The 17,632-nt window shown below is 30.0% G+C and overlaps 1 protein-coding gene across 1 annotated transcript; it reads right to left on the bottom strand.

Annotated features, from left to right (window-relative positions):
• Nucleotides 1-2,138: 2,138 nt before the first annotated feature.
• Nucleotides 2,139-13,844, bottom strand: LOC145744588 (putative neutral ceramidase C). The gene is made up of 22 exons (XM_082562468.1): nucleotides 13,377-13,844; nucleotides 12,883-13,029; nucleotides 12,618-12,692; nucleotides 11,925-12,422; nucleotides 10,099-10,169; nucleotides 9,280-9,423; nucleotides 8,699-8,789; nucleotides 7,791-7,876; nucleotides 7,526-7,653; nucleotides 7,060-7,202; nucleotides 6,849-6,986; nucleotides 6,655-6,782; nucleotides 6,455-6,560; nucleotides 6,226-6,306; nucleotides 5,905-6,017; nucleotides 5,562-5,696; nucleotides 5,362-5,460; nucleotides 4,942-5,037; nucleotides 4,330-4,476; nucleotides 4,085-4,138; nucleotides 3,823-3,905; nucleotides 2,139-3,743 (listed from the first exon to the last, which is right to left on the bottom strand). The coding sequence occupies exons 1-22, from the start codon at nucleotides 13,762-13,764 to the stop codon at nucleotides 3,539-3,541; spliced, it is 3,156 nt and encodes a 1,051-aa protein (XP_082418594.1). The 5' UTR covers nucleotides 13,765-13,844; the 3' UTR covers nucleotides 2,139-3,538.
• Between the last annotated feature and the right edge of the window lie 3,788 nt (nucleotides 13,845-17,632).

A 17,632-nucleotide genomic window follows, 5' to 3' on the forward strand; every position in this document is an offset into this window, starting at 1 on the left:
TATTACACACGATATTTGACGTGCATTTATTACTTACATCATTTTAACTGCTCACTGTTTTAAAACAACTGACATTACTGTATATAAACATCACGCTATATTAAAAATAAAGATAAGTTCTGTCTTGATTTTTATTAACTACAAATGTAACTTGAACTTGAAATTATAACACGGACGATTGCAAAAGCGGGATGGTAGCTTTGTCGGTTGAAATTTTTTTTTTCTGCGAAAAATATCTTTTTCTCTTTGTGCCTTTTTACGATAACAATTTAAATCTATAGTTTGTAAATGTAGGTTAACAAGTCGCGTGAAGAAACAAAGCCCCGGTTTCTTTTTTTCAGCGCACGGAGCAAATAATAACATAGTAGGAGCCGCTCCAAAGAGAGAAAAGAGTTTTCGATTTTCGTAAAACGCAGAGAAAAACAGTCGCTCATTTTTGACGAAATGTGTTTATGCTTTGCCAGTAATAAAACCGTATTAAAAGGCCGTCCAGCGCCATCGCCGCGTATACGTTAAAGTTAATAGTGATCAAAACATGCTTTTACTGTATTACAGAATCTTTGACGCTCCGGGCCAATTCCAAGCTATTATTATTTTCAATTTTGCCCATCCAAATATCATTGCTTTATTTCCTTTAACTCACTCGTAGTCGAAACATATTCTCTCTACATTTGCCTTTTTGTCTGAAATTCTTGAATATTTAACTAAAAGAAAAAGTTTTGTTTCCGGACGACTCTTTTAATGCTTGTTATGTATGTGCTGCCATACGCCGCCAAGTCGTATTGTAGACATGCAATTAACCGATAATAATTAGGCTTGAAAATTTGTCACTAAAATTAAGTCATCTAAACTGTTAATAAATCGCTGCCAAAAAACGGTTAAAAACCTTAACGAAATAACGAACAAAAACTTAAGCACTTCGCTAAATCATCAAACCGTTATTTTTCTATAGAAATACAGTTTTTCATAAAAAGTCACTTTTTGTGATATCAGTACTTCGTCTATTGTACTGAAACAGTATATTGTGTGTTCTATATAACATTAAATCGTTTTTTCCTATTGTGGCCCGCACAAACAGTCCGAATTAATGTTTAAGCTCTAGTGTACTTTAGACTGTTTGCCAATTCACTTTTTGTATAATATAAAGCTTGTATATACAAGCTTGTCGGTGAGTAACGCACTCTACGGTTGCACAATACAATTATTAGAAATGATTTACAATACCTTTATTGAAAAACGACATTATTTCAAAAAGAAAAATCGCTAAACCGTTTAAGTTTTAGCCTTTTAGAACAAATAAAAAGCAAACTGCAATTCGTGTTTTAATAATTGAAACGTTAGATTGAGTTTTAACTTTTGACAAATTATTGTTTGGCATTTCAATTTTTGGCGGCTTTGATTTTCGAAATTTTTGACCTTCTTTAAAAAATGAAAAAAAGTAAAAAATTAAAGTGTTTTTAAAAATAGTTTCTTATACAGATTGAATTTAAATTTTAATTGTTAATTTTGCAACGTAAATACAAGATTCAACAATTTTTATTTTTTATAAATTTACAAAACTTAAAAAAAATAACAAAATCCTATATTTAGCAAAGTTAGACCACTAATTTCCAAGCCTAATTGCCGACTGTATGTTTATCAGTGCACAAGTGTTTACACATTCTAAAAGATTAACCCAATTTAAACACGAAGCGTATAGATGTCAGATTTGCAGGGCCCATATAATAAAGTTAATAGATAACTTCTACGTTTGCCATTGTAAAACAAAGACCTCGTGTTAAAAGGTTAAAAAACAGTTTGCTTTATAAAAATAGATTTATCTTTGATAAGGAATTTCGAAGCCCAACAAACAGCAATTTAAAACCGACACGAATTTCCTATAATGAAAAAGTCACGTGACTGTTTTCAATGATTGATTATCGTACGCTTTAATTTTAGTTTTAACTAATTTTAAAAAACTTAATTGATAAAATTAGATTTAGACAAAAAATTGTTATAATTTATAGCCTAAATACTAAAAATGACACTAATTTTAATCTGACAACATTTAGTTAAAGACGTGTTGGTAAAAACATATAAAATTTGTTTGTTTTTTCTAACTTGCTTTGCTTAATAAATAAACACACATATACTTTTATATTGCAACTATACTCTAGCATTTTCTATTTGCAAAAACACGTGCAAAAAGCATTGCTTAATTTGCCACAAAAAAGTTACAAAAACGGCACATAAATAAAATTATTTTCTTTATGTAAGTCCTGAAGACGTTGTTTTTTTAAACAGTGTTGAATTAGAACTTAACGATCTTGAATTTTATATAATTATGTTGTTGAAATATTTGACAATGATATGCAAAATTGAACATTTTAATTTAGATTGTTTTGTAAAATACGTTTTAGATGTTGTGTTATATATATATTGAAGATGCTTAAAATTAATGGCAGAACTCTTGTGGATAAATTTAAACAGTGAAAAACAACAGTAAATGACACAAATTCGAAATAATAACAACACATCAATTTGCACAGTGAAACGACATTGGAATTTAAGTGGGGAGGTACCGCTTGTATATTACAGATAACTTTTAAGCAGCGTCTTATAATTAAATATCAGCGACTAAACACTACAAAATAAGGCGTGTAAAAACAGCCCTTGCTAAAACTCTGTGCATATAGTTAGTTAGTAATCGGGCACAAAAATTTTATAAAAATTTACAAATATAAGTCTTATAAATTTGTAGAAAAATGTGAACAGTATTGCCTTATATCACTTCATACAAATTTAATATTAAGTAGAACTAAAAAAACAGCTGCAAAAATTAACTGCAAAAGTAATGCACTACCGCAAAAGCAAAGCGTAGCAGTGTACAGAATTATTGCAAGAAATTATTTTACTGAGTTTCGAGAAATTTAATAAATATTTTAAAAAAATGTAAAATTAATAGGCAGTCAATTTTAAACCTATAATTTAAATTAAACAAAGCTGCAGTGTGTAGCTATGGCAATTCTAAAAGTAGAGGATAACCAAAATAAGATATAGAAATAAATATTTTCTTGCAAAAATAAGAAATCAAAGTTTTAAAACTTTCAAAGCACCGCTCAAATTAGAAAAAAAATAAAGTTTAAGTACAATTTGGTTTTAACGAATCGTTCCATTTTTAAAATGGAAGTCATATTTATTTAATTAAATATACCTCAAGTCTATAAAGACTATCATAATACAATAAAATTGTTGTACAAAATATTTATAAAACTCTTGACTTTTTTGAAAATTCATCGTTTAATTAAACGACGTACCACTTTTTTGTTGGTTAAAAAGAAATATGTTGGTTAATTTGAAATTGCTTTGCGTACAAAATGTCGTAGAATTTCGTCAATTTTTTTAATTTCGTCATTTTTAAAATTTCGTCAAATTTCAAAGTGTCAATTTTTTAGAATTTCGTCATAAAAAAACTCCGCGATCCCAACATCTTAGGAGGCGTTCTTTAGCGCAGCTGAAAGCTCTTGCAATCTACTTAAGCAAAAATTCCCCTAAAACGCTACGAATCCAACGAGTTATTATCCACGTAAAATACTTTCGATTTCCCCTCGTAAGGATATACACCGCTTATGAGCGTCTTATAGTGGCCGTAATGTACGATCCTGTACTGACCACTTGGTGTGTTAGGAGCAATGTCCCAGTAAATTGTAGCCTCGCTTACCCCACGATAGCTGCCCATAAACGAGTCACGTGCCCATTTAAACCTACAAAAATTAAAGTTAATACTAAACTTCTTTGGCCTTAAATTTCAGTCATAATTACGTTACTGTGACGTCATATTACCTTGTGTCCCATGACGTATCTGTAAGAACAATTTCCCAACTTTCGTTAACCAATCTCTCAACGTTAAGAAAAGTCATGTTGATCTAAAAAAACAAGTTTTTATTAGAAATAAAACAAACAATTAATGTTAATATATATTACTTTAGGCAGTATGTAGAAAATACCCGAAAAATAGCTTTTTAAATCTAAAACAAAACACTAACAAGAAATGGTCATAATATTATACAAAATCTTATTGGATGAATAGTTTTGTAAAACTTACCGAGGGACTATTTCTTGGATTTCCAGCCACAAACTGAACCAAAACTTGGTCACCCTTAAAAAATAAATCAATTTTAAACAAAGTTTTGCAACGTTAAAAAAGTTAAGTTTTTTATTAGTAGAGTTTAACTACAAAACCACGTGATAATAAATATAAGTCTTGACATACCTTATGTGAGGTAAATATTTATAAACAAAAAATAATAAACTTTGCTAAAAATCAAAAAAAAAAAAATTGAATCTTACCACATTGTATTTGTCGTCCGCGTTAATTATGACGTCACCGAAGTCGCTGTACCCGAAGTGGACTTTGTCAAATATAACGCTGGGTAATAAACTCCATAATTTGTCTTTTATATCGTGGGGTGTTGCACTTTCGAGCAGAGGGGTTTTCTAAAAAATAAACTAAGTGTTCAGGTCCGGTATTGTGGTGAAACAGCAAAGGCGTCTGACTACGAGCCGAAAGGTTTCGGGTTCAAGCCGCACCAATGCCACACTAATCGCCTTTGAGCCCCGCGTTCACGGATAGCTCAGACATGTCCAAAATCGCACACCCTTACCCAATTAAAATATCAAAAAACCTAATCCCTTTGAGGGATATGGAAAAAAATAAAGGGGTCATGGCATCGAACTACAGACCGAAAGGTTCCGGGTTCGACCCGCATTATAGCAACACTATTCGCCCTTGAGCCCGGCGTTCACGGATAGCTTAAGCACGTCTCAACTGCACACCCCATCCCCCCGCCCCCTCAAAAAAGTAATAATAATGTTTAGTCAGACATAAGAATAACTAAAGCCGCTTTGTACTTTAAAAGTTGCATTGTAATTTAATTTTTAAAATTGCTAAAGATTTTCTACCTTGGTCAAGTAAGTAGCCATTCTTTTATACTGTTGTATGTAAGCATCCAACGTATAAGGACCATATATGGTCGACGCCGCCTCATATCGTTGCACCTACAAACCGAGCATAAGTTAAACAAATAATACAATGTCATAAGGGGATAAACATGTAAAGGATGTAGCTTTCATGTCGGTAAATAGAATCGTTGTTTTATAGTTACACGTGTTTTTAGGGCGTTAAATTTTTAATTTTAGACTTAACAAGTTTTAATTTTTTTTAACTTGTAGTATTTTTGTATATTTACAAGTACGCTTTTTATGAATTCTGCATTTATTTGGCATCTTTAAACATTGGGCTTATTGCTCTAGCTTTAATTTACAATTCCAATTGGTATAATCGTTTTCTATTAGTTTAGAAATAATTAAAGTAGAACTAACATGATATTCCTCAAATGTTGTGATGTAATCAGAATAGGTATTCGAAAGTCCTGCTATAACTGACTCAAATTTTTCGTCAGGATATTGCTCTGCAAAAACCTAAAAAATATCATTATTTAACCAATAATATTTTTTGGGAGATAATTATTTCCTAATTTAGAGTTTTTAAAATAAAAAAATTGAAAACAATGTTTTTGTACCTCGAGAACGGCATCTGTTAATCTTCTCCCGCTCATTGTTGTAAATTCTCCGGGGACGGCCGAGAGAATAAATTGACCGATCCGGAACATCTGGGTGTCGACGATGTCAGGTTGCCATTCATAAGGGGAGTGCATCTACAAATCAAAAACATGAAAAAAACTCTAAAAAGTAACAAAAAAAATCGCAGGATCTTTGTAGCGGTACTTGGGGTCTTGAGTGTAACTCCAATAAAACACCAGTAAAATCCCCCAAACAAAAGATCTCTAGTTCGGTTCTCACTGATGCCACCTAGTAGCAATAAATACCCCTACATTTTAATTTAACTCAATATTAAGCATATACCTCCCCAGTGTCGACCAGTATGGGTTTGGGAAATTGGCATTCGACTTGTTGTTTAGATGGGGGGTGTAGAGAATGGCCCACCATCTTCCAAAATGTGTTTCCAGTTTTATCCCCTAATTAACAAAATAAAATAAAATGCTATTTAAAAAGTTATAACATATGCATTTAATAAGAATGTGCATTTTTTTGAGAAGGACAATATACATTCGCATACTAATTGATACCAGTTTAATACAGGCATCATTTTTTCTTTATTCTTTTTATCGGTTCTTTTTAAATTATATCCAATAATAAATAGCAACACAACGGTTCCCATGGTACCTTGTTTAAACCCAAACGAACCCGGGCCGTCTGTGGTTCCAGCAGCAAAACTAAATCCCATTGCTGGCTTGCAAGTTGATACTAAACGGAAAAAACAATGCTTAATATGCACTATTTCTTTAACAAAGTCGTCAATTTAGTAACAGTCAACTAAATAAAGTTTTTTTTCAAATTGAAGTAATTTTTTAAAGTAAAAAATAACCTATTTCGCTAATTAAATTTTTTTTACCGTTTTGGGTGGGGCTTATCGGAACGATCTGATTGGTCATGTTTACAAATTGATTGATAGCTTGCAAGGGTCCTGTGATAAAATTGCTGGCAGTATCATAAAGAATCTGAAAGAAAATGGGATAAAAAAAATGTTACACATTCAAAAAAAATTTTGCTACAATAACGTCATAATTTATTAAAAATGACGTCATAGCTCACCAATGCCTTCTGGAATTGTTTATCTCCAATAATTTTGGTGCTTTCGAACATATCTTTACCGGGACCACTAGCAATACAGTTTTGGACTTTTCCATTACATGTGCTTTCTAAGTTGTCGCATGGTAATCCTGTATAGAAAATATATTGAAAATTTAATAGAAAATACTAATTTTTTTTGACGTCATTTTTGTTACCTGTGTCGATACAATGAGGCCCTCTAGTGTTAGGTGACACGTCACCCTCATGGCTTTGCGCAAATGCGGCGACAAATTTACTGTGACCGAACAAGGACCCTCTGTCCATTGATTGTTCAAACAACAACTCCGCGTAACCTGAATAAAAAAATGATTTAAAAATTTATTTAAAAAAAAAATAAAATTGGGTTTGTCTGGATTCGAACCTAACCTTTATTGTCGCCGCTAATAAGCGTGTTGGTGTTGTTCATGCTGGTGCAATGCACTGGGAACCAGTTAATAATTCCCAACCCTTCACCCTTTGAGCTCACAAACTTTAACAGGATCATGTCCTTGTCGACATCATACTTGTACCTAAAGAAATATATGACGTCATCGTAAGGTACATTTTACGTTTTTAGCAAAAGTAAATTTGATTTAAACCAGGCGGCAATAATAAAAATGTTAAATTTAAAATAATATCTTTACAACGTTGATTTTACTACTTTCAGTTGCATATTATAGTTTTACAAGGCTATAAATTGTTATAGAATTTTTATTATATCACGTACTCTTGGTCTATTACTTTAATACACATGATTAACGCAACAATAAAAAATACACCCTAAAATTAAACACAATTTTTCTTTTACTTTTCATTAGTAATAATTTATTAAAAATTCTAACATAATATTTACCTTTTTCGTTCGTGCTCTGGGTTATTTAAATAAGAGGCAGGACTTCGATTAATATTTGCCTCCAATAATTCTCCTTTATTTATTAGGATATGACCAGGCTGTATGCTGTCGTGTGCTATTCGAACGCTCTATAAAAAGTGAATAATTTGTAACAATAATTTGGTGACCTAATTTTTTTTATAGATTTGTGAATATTAATAAAATGTAGCAAAATGAAAATTACAAAAATTTTGAAATATAAAATGAAAAAAAAATTTTTTTTCACCTCCACGATTCCGTTTACCATTGCTTTTAAGGTTTCTTCTACATAGCCCATTGATGTAATTTGAAATAAAACGTCTTGCAAAAAACCTTAAAACGTAAAATTTGGGGTTAAAGAAAATTACTAATTAAAAATTATAATTTGTGTTATAATTTTTCTATAAAAAAAAACATTTTATTTTTAACTTTTCCATGCAGCGCTTTTAAGTAAATGTGAATGTAATATTTTTATAACATTTTTGTTATCGCCCTTAGACAATTAAAATGACATTTAAATATAAAATTTTCTGTTTCGCAAAACATCAATGAAAAAAGTCCATTACGTAAGTAAATTGCTTCTCTTTTATAATGGTGTGATCACTATTTTTACCCTTGGAAACATCGCTTAAAAATGATGTCACTATTCAAATTAATAATTAAAATTTAGCCTTTTTGCACGCCCGAGCAATGAAGTTAAAAAAATTGACTAGCATACTTTTTTGAAAATTTTTGGTTATTTGTTACATATATTTAGCAAAAGCCTAATATTCAACTTTCGTTTTCTAATTTTTTAAATTATTGGACATAACGATTGGGATTTTAAATCTTAAAATGTAATTGTAATGTTTTACTTAATTTATTTTAAGAGAAGTTATTAAGTTTTTGTAGAGACAAAAAAACTTTATATAATTAGTAAATACAAAAAAATTTATATTTAAATTTGCTGCATAATTTAATTAACTTTTATGGATGAAATTTTTTAAACACAATGTGTACAGGTGTAACGTAATGCGTTAATATATAAATATACGTTGCACAATTTACATAATACTTTAAAACCTAATCTCATAAGAAATAATATAAAAAATAAACGAAAAAAATTTAAAAAGTTTTTACCCAAAAAATATATATTGTTAATAAAAAAGTGTTTACCCGCGGGTGCGGAGTGTGTGTGAGTGGCGCTCAAACATAAGTTTTCCTCCTTATACAAATCCCCAAACGTCTTCTTAAGCACTTTCAAAACCTAAACAAACAAATATAAGCAAATGAATTATAATACTCGACTGCGATTGGTCGATATAAAGCAGGCGGTGTTCACGCATCATTGAGCACAACTAAGAATTGCATATTACAACACATTTTATTTTTAACCAAAAATATTTCTTTTGAAAATTGAGTTTTGCGTGGTCAACAAATTCTTAGTAAAGCTATTGTGATTGTAAACCATAAAATACACAATTAAAGGACTCATAGCTAGATTTATTATAATTTATTGAATGTATATAAAGTGTAACTTGCGACTATTTTTAGCCGCGTTATGTTTAATAACAAACAAGCAATATTAAATCTGTTGCTAGAAAAAGGATAAGGGTTTTTATATATATTTAAAACTTGCAATAGTTGATCTAAAACATTAACCAAAAGATTTCCAATTAAATTATACAATCTATAACCGTATTAAAAACCTTTATACAACTAAGTAACAAATATAGAGTAACAATTTATTAATTTACCTCCATTTTTACAAGCAAAGATCCCATGCAAGCATCAGCATTGATAAACAATATCCTAGTTTTTTCTTGAACTATAATAAACGATCTTGCATACTGTCGCATATGGATGCCACCAGCTACTTGATTAGGGTCAGCATAACCCATCTAAAAACAAAATTAGGCAAAAAAATTGATAAACATATAAAAAGGTTTGTTTATACATAAGGTAAAATACTTGAATGTTAAGTAAAACATTCGTGGGTGATATTATAGCTTCCTTGTTTATATATGTGACATGATAAACAAACCACATAAGACTTTAGCTTAACAATATTCAAGATAGCACAACTTATTTTATAAAAATTAAAAGAATTATGCCTATGTTAGCGTAATTAAGCCTATGTCATATCAACTTGAGGAAGTATTCATCATTATTTTACTACCACATTATATGAAAAGGGCTGTCAAGTATTTTTGCCCTTTCCTGTTCTAATCATTTGTATCTTTATGTAATTGAACGACTAAAAAACGTGTAACCTTTACTTTTTTATGTTTAACCTATGACGAATTAGGCTTGGTTAAAACCTTTTTGTTCACGTTATTTAAAATTTTAATGCTTTGTTTTCGGGCATTAAACATTTAATTTTACAAGATCATAACAAAAAATTACCAAAAAAAGATTTAGAAATACTTTGTTTGTATAGAAATTAATTAACATAGACTTATCAATACATTGTTTTGACCTAACTTAATGGTTAGGCAACCTTAAAACAATATATATACGCATATGCTAGTTTTATAACTTGTTTTTAAGGTTAAAAAATTTTAAGTTAAATTTACCATGTTTACGTCTCCAGCGGGACCGGTAATATCAGCTCTTCCAACTCCAATTTTGTATTCGGAGTTTCGACCTAAACAGTAAATGAAATAAAGTTTTTTGTGGTCTTTTTCAGCTCTGGCATTTACGTAAGAATATAAATCGATTTCTATTTTTCTTTTTTTTAAATCGCTTGGATTTCTTGTTAAATTATTTGAAATAGTCTTACATAAAGAAGTTAACTTTTAACAAAACTTACATAAAGAAGTTAACTTTTAACAAATTAAAACAATTTAATTTTGGTTACGCTAGTTGTTTTGTTAAAAATATAACCGTAAGGTTAACCAAACAACCCTAAAATTTTAAAATTCGAAAGCTTTTAAGTTTATTATGTCGCTTAAGCGCTCGTAATTTAATATCAGTCGCAAAAAGTCAACGAAGTTAAATAATAAAATGAGGTCATTGGAACCTGGAATTACGTCATCGCCGGCCGGTATTTCATTGATCTGATTGGTGAGATTTAAAATAATAGGTTTATGTGAAATTTTTAGTTCGTGATTTACAGTTTTGTAAAGGTTTGACGAATGCGATTATGATTCATATTATGGTGTGATGTTGCTTATTAAAATAACAAGTATGTCAAATTTTAATCTTTAGAAAATATCATGAGGTAATTAGTCATAATTAAAGTCTCTGTGAAAATTGAAATTTAAAACTTGTTTTTAAATAATCTTTTATCCTACTATTTGTCACATGTCTTTACAATTTTAAAAACTTTTTATTTAAATTTACATTTTGTTTTATTAAATAAGGTTTTTTGTTTAGCTTTTTAATATTAGATGAATCCTGAGTATACATAGTCAATATACTACGCGCTTAATTAAATCGTAGCAACTCCAGCGGCATAAAGGAAGTGAAGTGTGTCAATTATTAATTTAATTTTACATTCAAGGGCTTTCACTTTAACAAAGCCATTTTAGTGTTGTATAGCACTTATTTAATGCTTGCCATTTGTCAAATTTCACGGTTTAAACCGGCCTATAGTAACCTTATTACGTTCTCGTACGAGATACAACGAACCAATCAGAGTTTAGTCGACGCCCAGAGAGCACCATTGTTCCTTCGCCGGTCATAATAAATAGGTACGCCGTTACTTGGGCTTATTCGCATTTAATACATACCAATAACGTAACACTTACCCGCTGTAAGCTTATTGCTTAGATTTGCCTAGGGCTATATGGTTAATAGAAATATGGTAAATATTTCTTAATCTGTGGGCAGTATAGAATACAATGACGTCATCGATAATTTTCCCCTTTGTTTTTAAACTCATAACAGGCAAAACCAGTGCCTTAAGTAGTATGTAAGTGCATTAGCAACCCTGTTAAATCATCTATTTACAATTTCAACCCGTTTTTTAGTTTCTTTTACACACTGTAATGGCGTGATTGGCCACAAGCCGTAACAATATAACCAAATAAGTGAAATTTTAGCAACGCCCGATACGTTTTTTGACGAAAAAATTCCGTTAGTTTAGTCAAGCATGTGTAAACTAAGATTAAGGTGAGACTAGCAATTTGAAAAATTCAAAACAATTTTTGGTTGGAATTTTGCTTTAAGTTAGTGAATTTTGAATTGCATTAAACAAACAATACATTACGCGCCCTAATTACCTAATTAGTATTACTTAAGATATTAAAAAAATTAAAATAAGCGCTCCAGGCTATATTTGCAGTAAGGGATTAAATGTTTTTAATTTTTTTTAACTTACTATTTTTTTTAAATTTAAGACTTATAAAAAAATTGTAAAAAAGCGTTATTTTTTATACTGATTATTTTTTTCCCTTACCTTGTAACATTTCATGTAACGTTCTTGGGTCTACACTATCATAAGTCATCCTGTGTTTAGCTAGTTTGAGGAAATCTTCGTCTAGCAAAAACCCTGACATAGTAGAAGCAACTGGGGCAGAAATTGTGGTTAAATTCATTGAACTTGGTTTGCTTGTAGTTGGGTTTGTAGTTGTAGTTTTGCTTTTTTCAGTCTTAGATTCTTTTGCAGTCGTTTGTTGTTCTTTTTGGAGTTTTGCAGTCGTTTGTGGTTCTTTTTGCAGTTTTGCAGTCGTTTGTGGTTCTTTTTGCAGTTTTGCAGTCGTTTGTGGCTCTTTTTGCAGTTTTGCAGTCGTTTGTGGTTCTGTGGTGGTTTGTGGTTTTGTAATTTTTGTATTAGCATTAATTAAGTCATAGATTTCGGTTGCAGGGATTTCAATTGCAGTCGAAGTGACGTTATTTGTCATTGTTGGGTAAGCAGTATTTATATCCAGTATGGAAGGCTGTGTTGTTGATATACCTGCGTTGGTGTTAAGATAACAAATAAAAATCTACAAAAATTCATTTAACTAAAAATATGTGATAAGTAACGTTTTAACGGGTTGAATACTTTTATCAACAAAATACTTCTAAAGCTTCTTAAGACATAATTTTATTAAAACAATTTTAGGTAGGCTGCTTTTTATTTGTGATTAATTTATTCACAACAACCTACCAATAATAACTGGAATATGAGCTTTACTGGGGACTTTCCCTTGTGTGGTACCCTCTGATTCTTCTCTTGCTTTTCCTAAATAAATTAAGGTTGTACAATAACGAAAAGTTGACTACAATTTGGCACAATTTAAATAAAAATGTTTTGGACAATTTAAAAAGAAATGTACGGTTATATTTTTAAAATTATTTATATATGTGATGAGTATATTTAAATTGTTAGGTAATGTTAATTATTAAAAAAAAGATAACATAGTTAAACACACCGTTCATGAAAATGGCTAGAACAACGAAAAAGGCAATCCACACACATAACCCAGTTGCGATAAGAATTTCCAATCTCCTTCTGTGACTAAGCCTTAATAACCAGTTCTTATACCCAAAAGGCGAAAGTGAATTTTCTCTATCTTGTACTGATATAAAATAATTCAATAAATCAATAACGGTTAAGTACGTATTGTACTGCCAAAGATTGTGAAATAAAATGCATTTTAAGAGGAGTCAATTATTTATTATGAACTGGATCAAACGAAAAATAGGCATTAAAGTACGTTATATATTAAATTAATAATACAAGTGGAATTTGGTGGTTTTTAAATAAAAAATGAAAATTTAATTATATGGTTAAGATAAACTAAACAAAATATAACGTAAACGTGAATCACTTGCCAATGTCAATCAAAGGTGAACTTAAAGAATTCAAAAAAAGCTAATTTTAATCAACAAATTTGCTAATTTAAATATCCAGAAATAAACTTACCTTTAACTTTTCCCAACGCCAAAACAGCATCGCGAGCATCCGGCTGCTGATCCGCGTCTGTTCCGCCCAATAATTTATCCGCGGATTCCGGATCCACTTTCCGATCCGCGAGACTAAAATCACTAACATGTACCACAATTGCATCTTCTCTATTCATACTTGCAGCATCCGAGCTTGAACCTTCGAAGTTACTATCTAAATCCCTTTCTGCTGATTCCAAAAGGCTTGAGCTGCTATCTGTGGGGTTTATAGGCACATACCCACTATCCGTCGACTGCAGATCATTTGTGACGTCACAGGCAACGTACAGGATTGCATTTTCTGTCGTGACGTCACATGGTTCGATAGATTGTTGACTTTCGACAGCGTTGATAGATTGTAACTCCATTCCCGCCGTTACTTGCACGTAACGTTTCGATGCAATCAATACAGTACAACATACGCAGCTGGCTACTTATCCTACTACCCTATTCCCTGTGGAAAAAGGATATTTTAACATAATTAATACACACTACATTGTACCATTCAAAGCTCAATTAAATTAATTTACTCATAGTTCAATGCTTGGTATTAATAATCACATTTTTTACGCGGTGTTAGGCTATAGCAAATATTTAATATTTTAATAAGGAGATGCCAAAGCTTTTATTGAATAAACGGTCGTATGTCGTTAGATTCGCGAATATTATATGGCATTTCCTGCTCGACTGTACCTGCCTTACTGGAATGTTAATGCAGTCAAGACTCGAAACGAATATAGAATATTAATATGCCTGACTGCCCACTTACCTACCTATAAGTAGGCGTTACGTACATTACGTAAACGTCGTTGGTGTGTTATCAGGTTAAATATGCGAACATATCTTGAACAAAATCTCACATATTTTTGATAAGGATTTTATTTGCATAAATGTAAACTTTATTTACTTAAATTTATTTTATTATATTAACCAGAGCCTTACAATTTATAGCACAATTTGTCTAAATAAATGTTTATTACCTTCCTATATTGTAACTTATTCGGTAACGAAACTTGTAATTTTTAGATTTTAGTTAAATCTGCCTGTACATGATAAGCTTATCCTATTTTATTAAGGCGTTTTTTAATCGATTAAGCTGTGTATTTAAAATCACTTCTCTAAGAAATACAAATAACCTGAACCCAGTCTGCCAGTCGTCTCTTGGTAAAACCACAATTTTATAGATCGGCTGTAAAAAAACGAAACTATTCCACTACGAAACTAAACAGTTGGCCTTAATTTCCCATTTTAATAAATTGCTGAAGTTTAACACTGCTACAGTTTAACACTGAGTAGAAGCCTAGGGTTTTAACAATTGCTCAGTTTTGCCACGTACCTATCACAGCGTTATCTATAGAGCGCTAAACCATAACCCGTTCCCGTGTTGAACATACTACAGACGAACGACAGTTCTGAGACGAAGTACTAGCCGGTTTGAAAATAAACGAGAGAAAGAAAGAGGTAGTCGCTTGAGTCCCATTCATAATAGATGAGCGCGCCATAGTAAACCGCAAAGTAGAATGTATATAGCGGTGACGTCATTGGTTGGCGTTTTTTAACGAAATAAATCATTTATAGTTTATCGCTATCTCTTTCTAAATCATTTATGACTTAATTGGTTTGTAAGTGATTATTGGAAAAATGGTAAATTTATTTTTAATATTTTAATTTTTACTTTTCTGCTGCTAGAAACAGGATTGGAAATGGACATAAATCTGAAATTTAACCGGACGTTATTAACCTTTTTTTATACAATATAACATTTGTAAAACAATAAAAAAACTAAACAAAATTGTAAATTTTAAACATTTCGTTTAATTTCAAATAATACATTTACCTAGTTTTTACCATCAATAGCTTATTCGATGCAGACTCCATTAATAATCTTCTTACTATTTTTGATATTTAGATCTAATATACTCCACTAGGTAACAAAATCTTGGAATAGTTCTTTTTTATAACATTTTATAACATTTGTTTACTAAAAATTGTATGAGATTCTGAATTAAACTTTAAATCAGAAAGCTGAATTTTCTTTTGAGCTTGACTGAAATTGAAAGATCTATTAAGGTTTTCATATAGCAAAACTACTATGAACATTTTTATTTAACTTTGATGCCATAATATAGTTTTGTGACAATATGGACGGGACCCTAAAAAAATTTAAGTTTTTTTGGTTTATTTAAAGTAAATTGCCCAACAGATGCAAGTTGATAAAAATTAAATAGAGGAAAAACGCGGATCAGTTCTTGCTCGTGGATATCATCTTGCGAAACATTTTTTAAAGTTATAAATTAAATTTTAAAAATATTGTTAGACCTTTAGTAACTTACTGACCGTAAATAACCTTGTTATTTGAATTGTAGCATCACAACCAAATCTGTTGACGTTAAATTGTTGATTAAAAATAATATTACGAATTTTGAAAAAAGACAAAAAAACTTCGAAATCGTAACAAAAATAAAAATTTAATATAAGTTCCACATCAAATATTTTATTTATATTTAATAGATAAAGAAATAATATTAATTACAAAATGTTAAAAAGGTGTGTAATAATTAAATATTATTTATTTATTTATCTTCTGGGAAGTTAATTATATATCATAACTATTTTCGCTTTAACATTTGTTTCCAAAATATTAAATTGATAAAATATGTGTTTAATGTAATAAGATATTATTTCTCTGTTGGTATTTAATTACAACTTTACAAAAGAACAAAACAGTTTTATAAATCATCAGAATACAATAAATTACTCATCCGTAAAATTGTCGACGAAAAAGGCAACCTGATGCCCTTCAACATGTTTTGTTTGTATCCTATGCTTTTGTGCTGAGATAGGAAAACCTTTAACCTCCAGTTTTCAGTAGCGGAAAGTAGAACGTGATTGCGTAATTCGCCAGTTTGTGCGTTTAAGCTGTTTATCTAAGCATTTTAAGTGTAAAACAAATGATATTGACATAGTAGGTAATATAGGAGTAGTGCTATTTTGGCTGTAACAACTTAATTTCGATATTAATCGAGTAAAAATACGATAAAAATAGGTATATATGAATGATAAAAAGCAGTTTATTAATAACAGACGATTTACAGATTTACAACACGAGATATCAAAAAATCAATTCTGCTTCCTTTTGTAGAGCCATTAAGAGATGTTACACATCGTAAATTCGAGTTAGGTGCTTTAATGTTTAGTATGTAGTTGGTGATCAAGTAGACGTTTTAACGAGTTCCTTTGTTTGCCAATCTGTCTATTAATATTCGGAAGCCTAACTACCCGCAACACGTGTGAATGTGTGCTTTAAATTTACATTTTATATGTGGGATTGTAGGCAAAGCAGTTTAAAAATAATACAAAACTAAAAACAAAGCCTTAAACTATAGTAGTATGATCAATTTTTGGTTTTATTGTGATTGCCTTTGTTAATAATTTTCTGTGTCTGAAAATAGGTCAGTAGGTTTTTACTGAAATTTTTTTTTAAGTATGTATTAAATTATATTAGTTGCACTTTAAAAGTTAGTTTAGTACCACTTTTAGGAAAGGTTTAAATAGGAGTTTACTGAGTAATATTTATATAACATTGAATTTTAAACTTTATAATGACCAATTTATAAAACTGTTTATATTTGGAGGTTTGAACTATTTGCTATAATGTTGCTTTATATTTGGCAAAGAAAACATTTTATAGTATATATATAGTAGTAGAACATTTATTATTGAATCAAATTTAAGTTTGTGTTATGTTTTATAGTTATTTAAATAAGGCTATTACAAATTTTTATTTTAATATCATATAAATTATTTTACATATTCACAATTTGTTTGATTATTATAAAAAAATTTATAAGACAGTAAATTATGAATTAATTAATCTTGAATTAAGTACAGTTTGTTTACATTAGGCTTAAATAATATTTATTGTTTACCATTTAAACATCCGTTAATGTCTGACATTGTCCTAATTGTATTTACATGTTGTTAAATTTATATCTATAATAAAGCCTAATGGATTATATTAACTTTCAAAAAATAATTTAAAATTTAAACTGTTGTTTATAGGGTGCCTATAAATTACTATAGGGAAATAAATTTGTTACCCTGTAACAAAAGTTTAATGCTACCCATAGCGTATTTAGATTATTTTCTAAGTTTTATAAAAATACCAAACTTATAATTTGGTTTTATATTTAGTGCTTTAAAAATATTTGATATTATTTTTTTTCCAACAGAAAT

Source organism: Corella eumyota, chromosome 3 (genome assembly GCF_963082875.1).
Source record: "Corella eumyota chromosome 3, kaCorEumy4.1, whole genome shotgun sequence".
NCBI lineage: Eukaryota > Metazoa > Chordata > Ascidiacea > Phlebobranchia > Corellidae > Corella > Corella eumyota.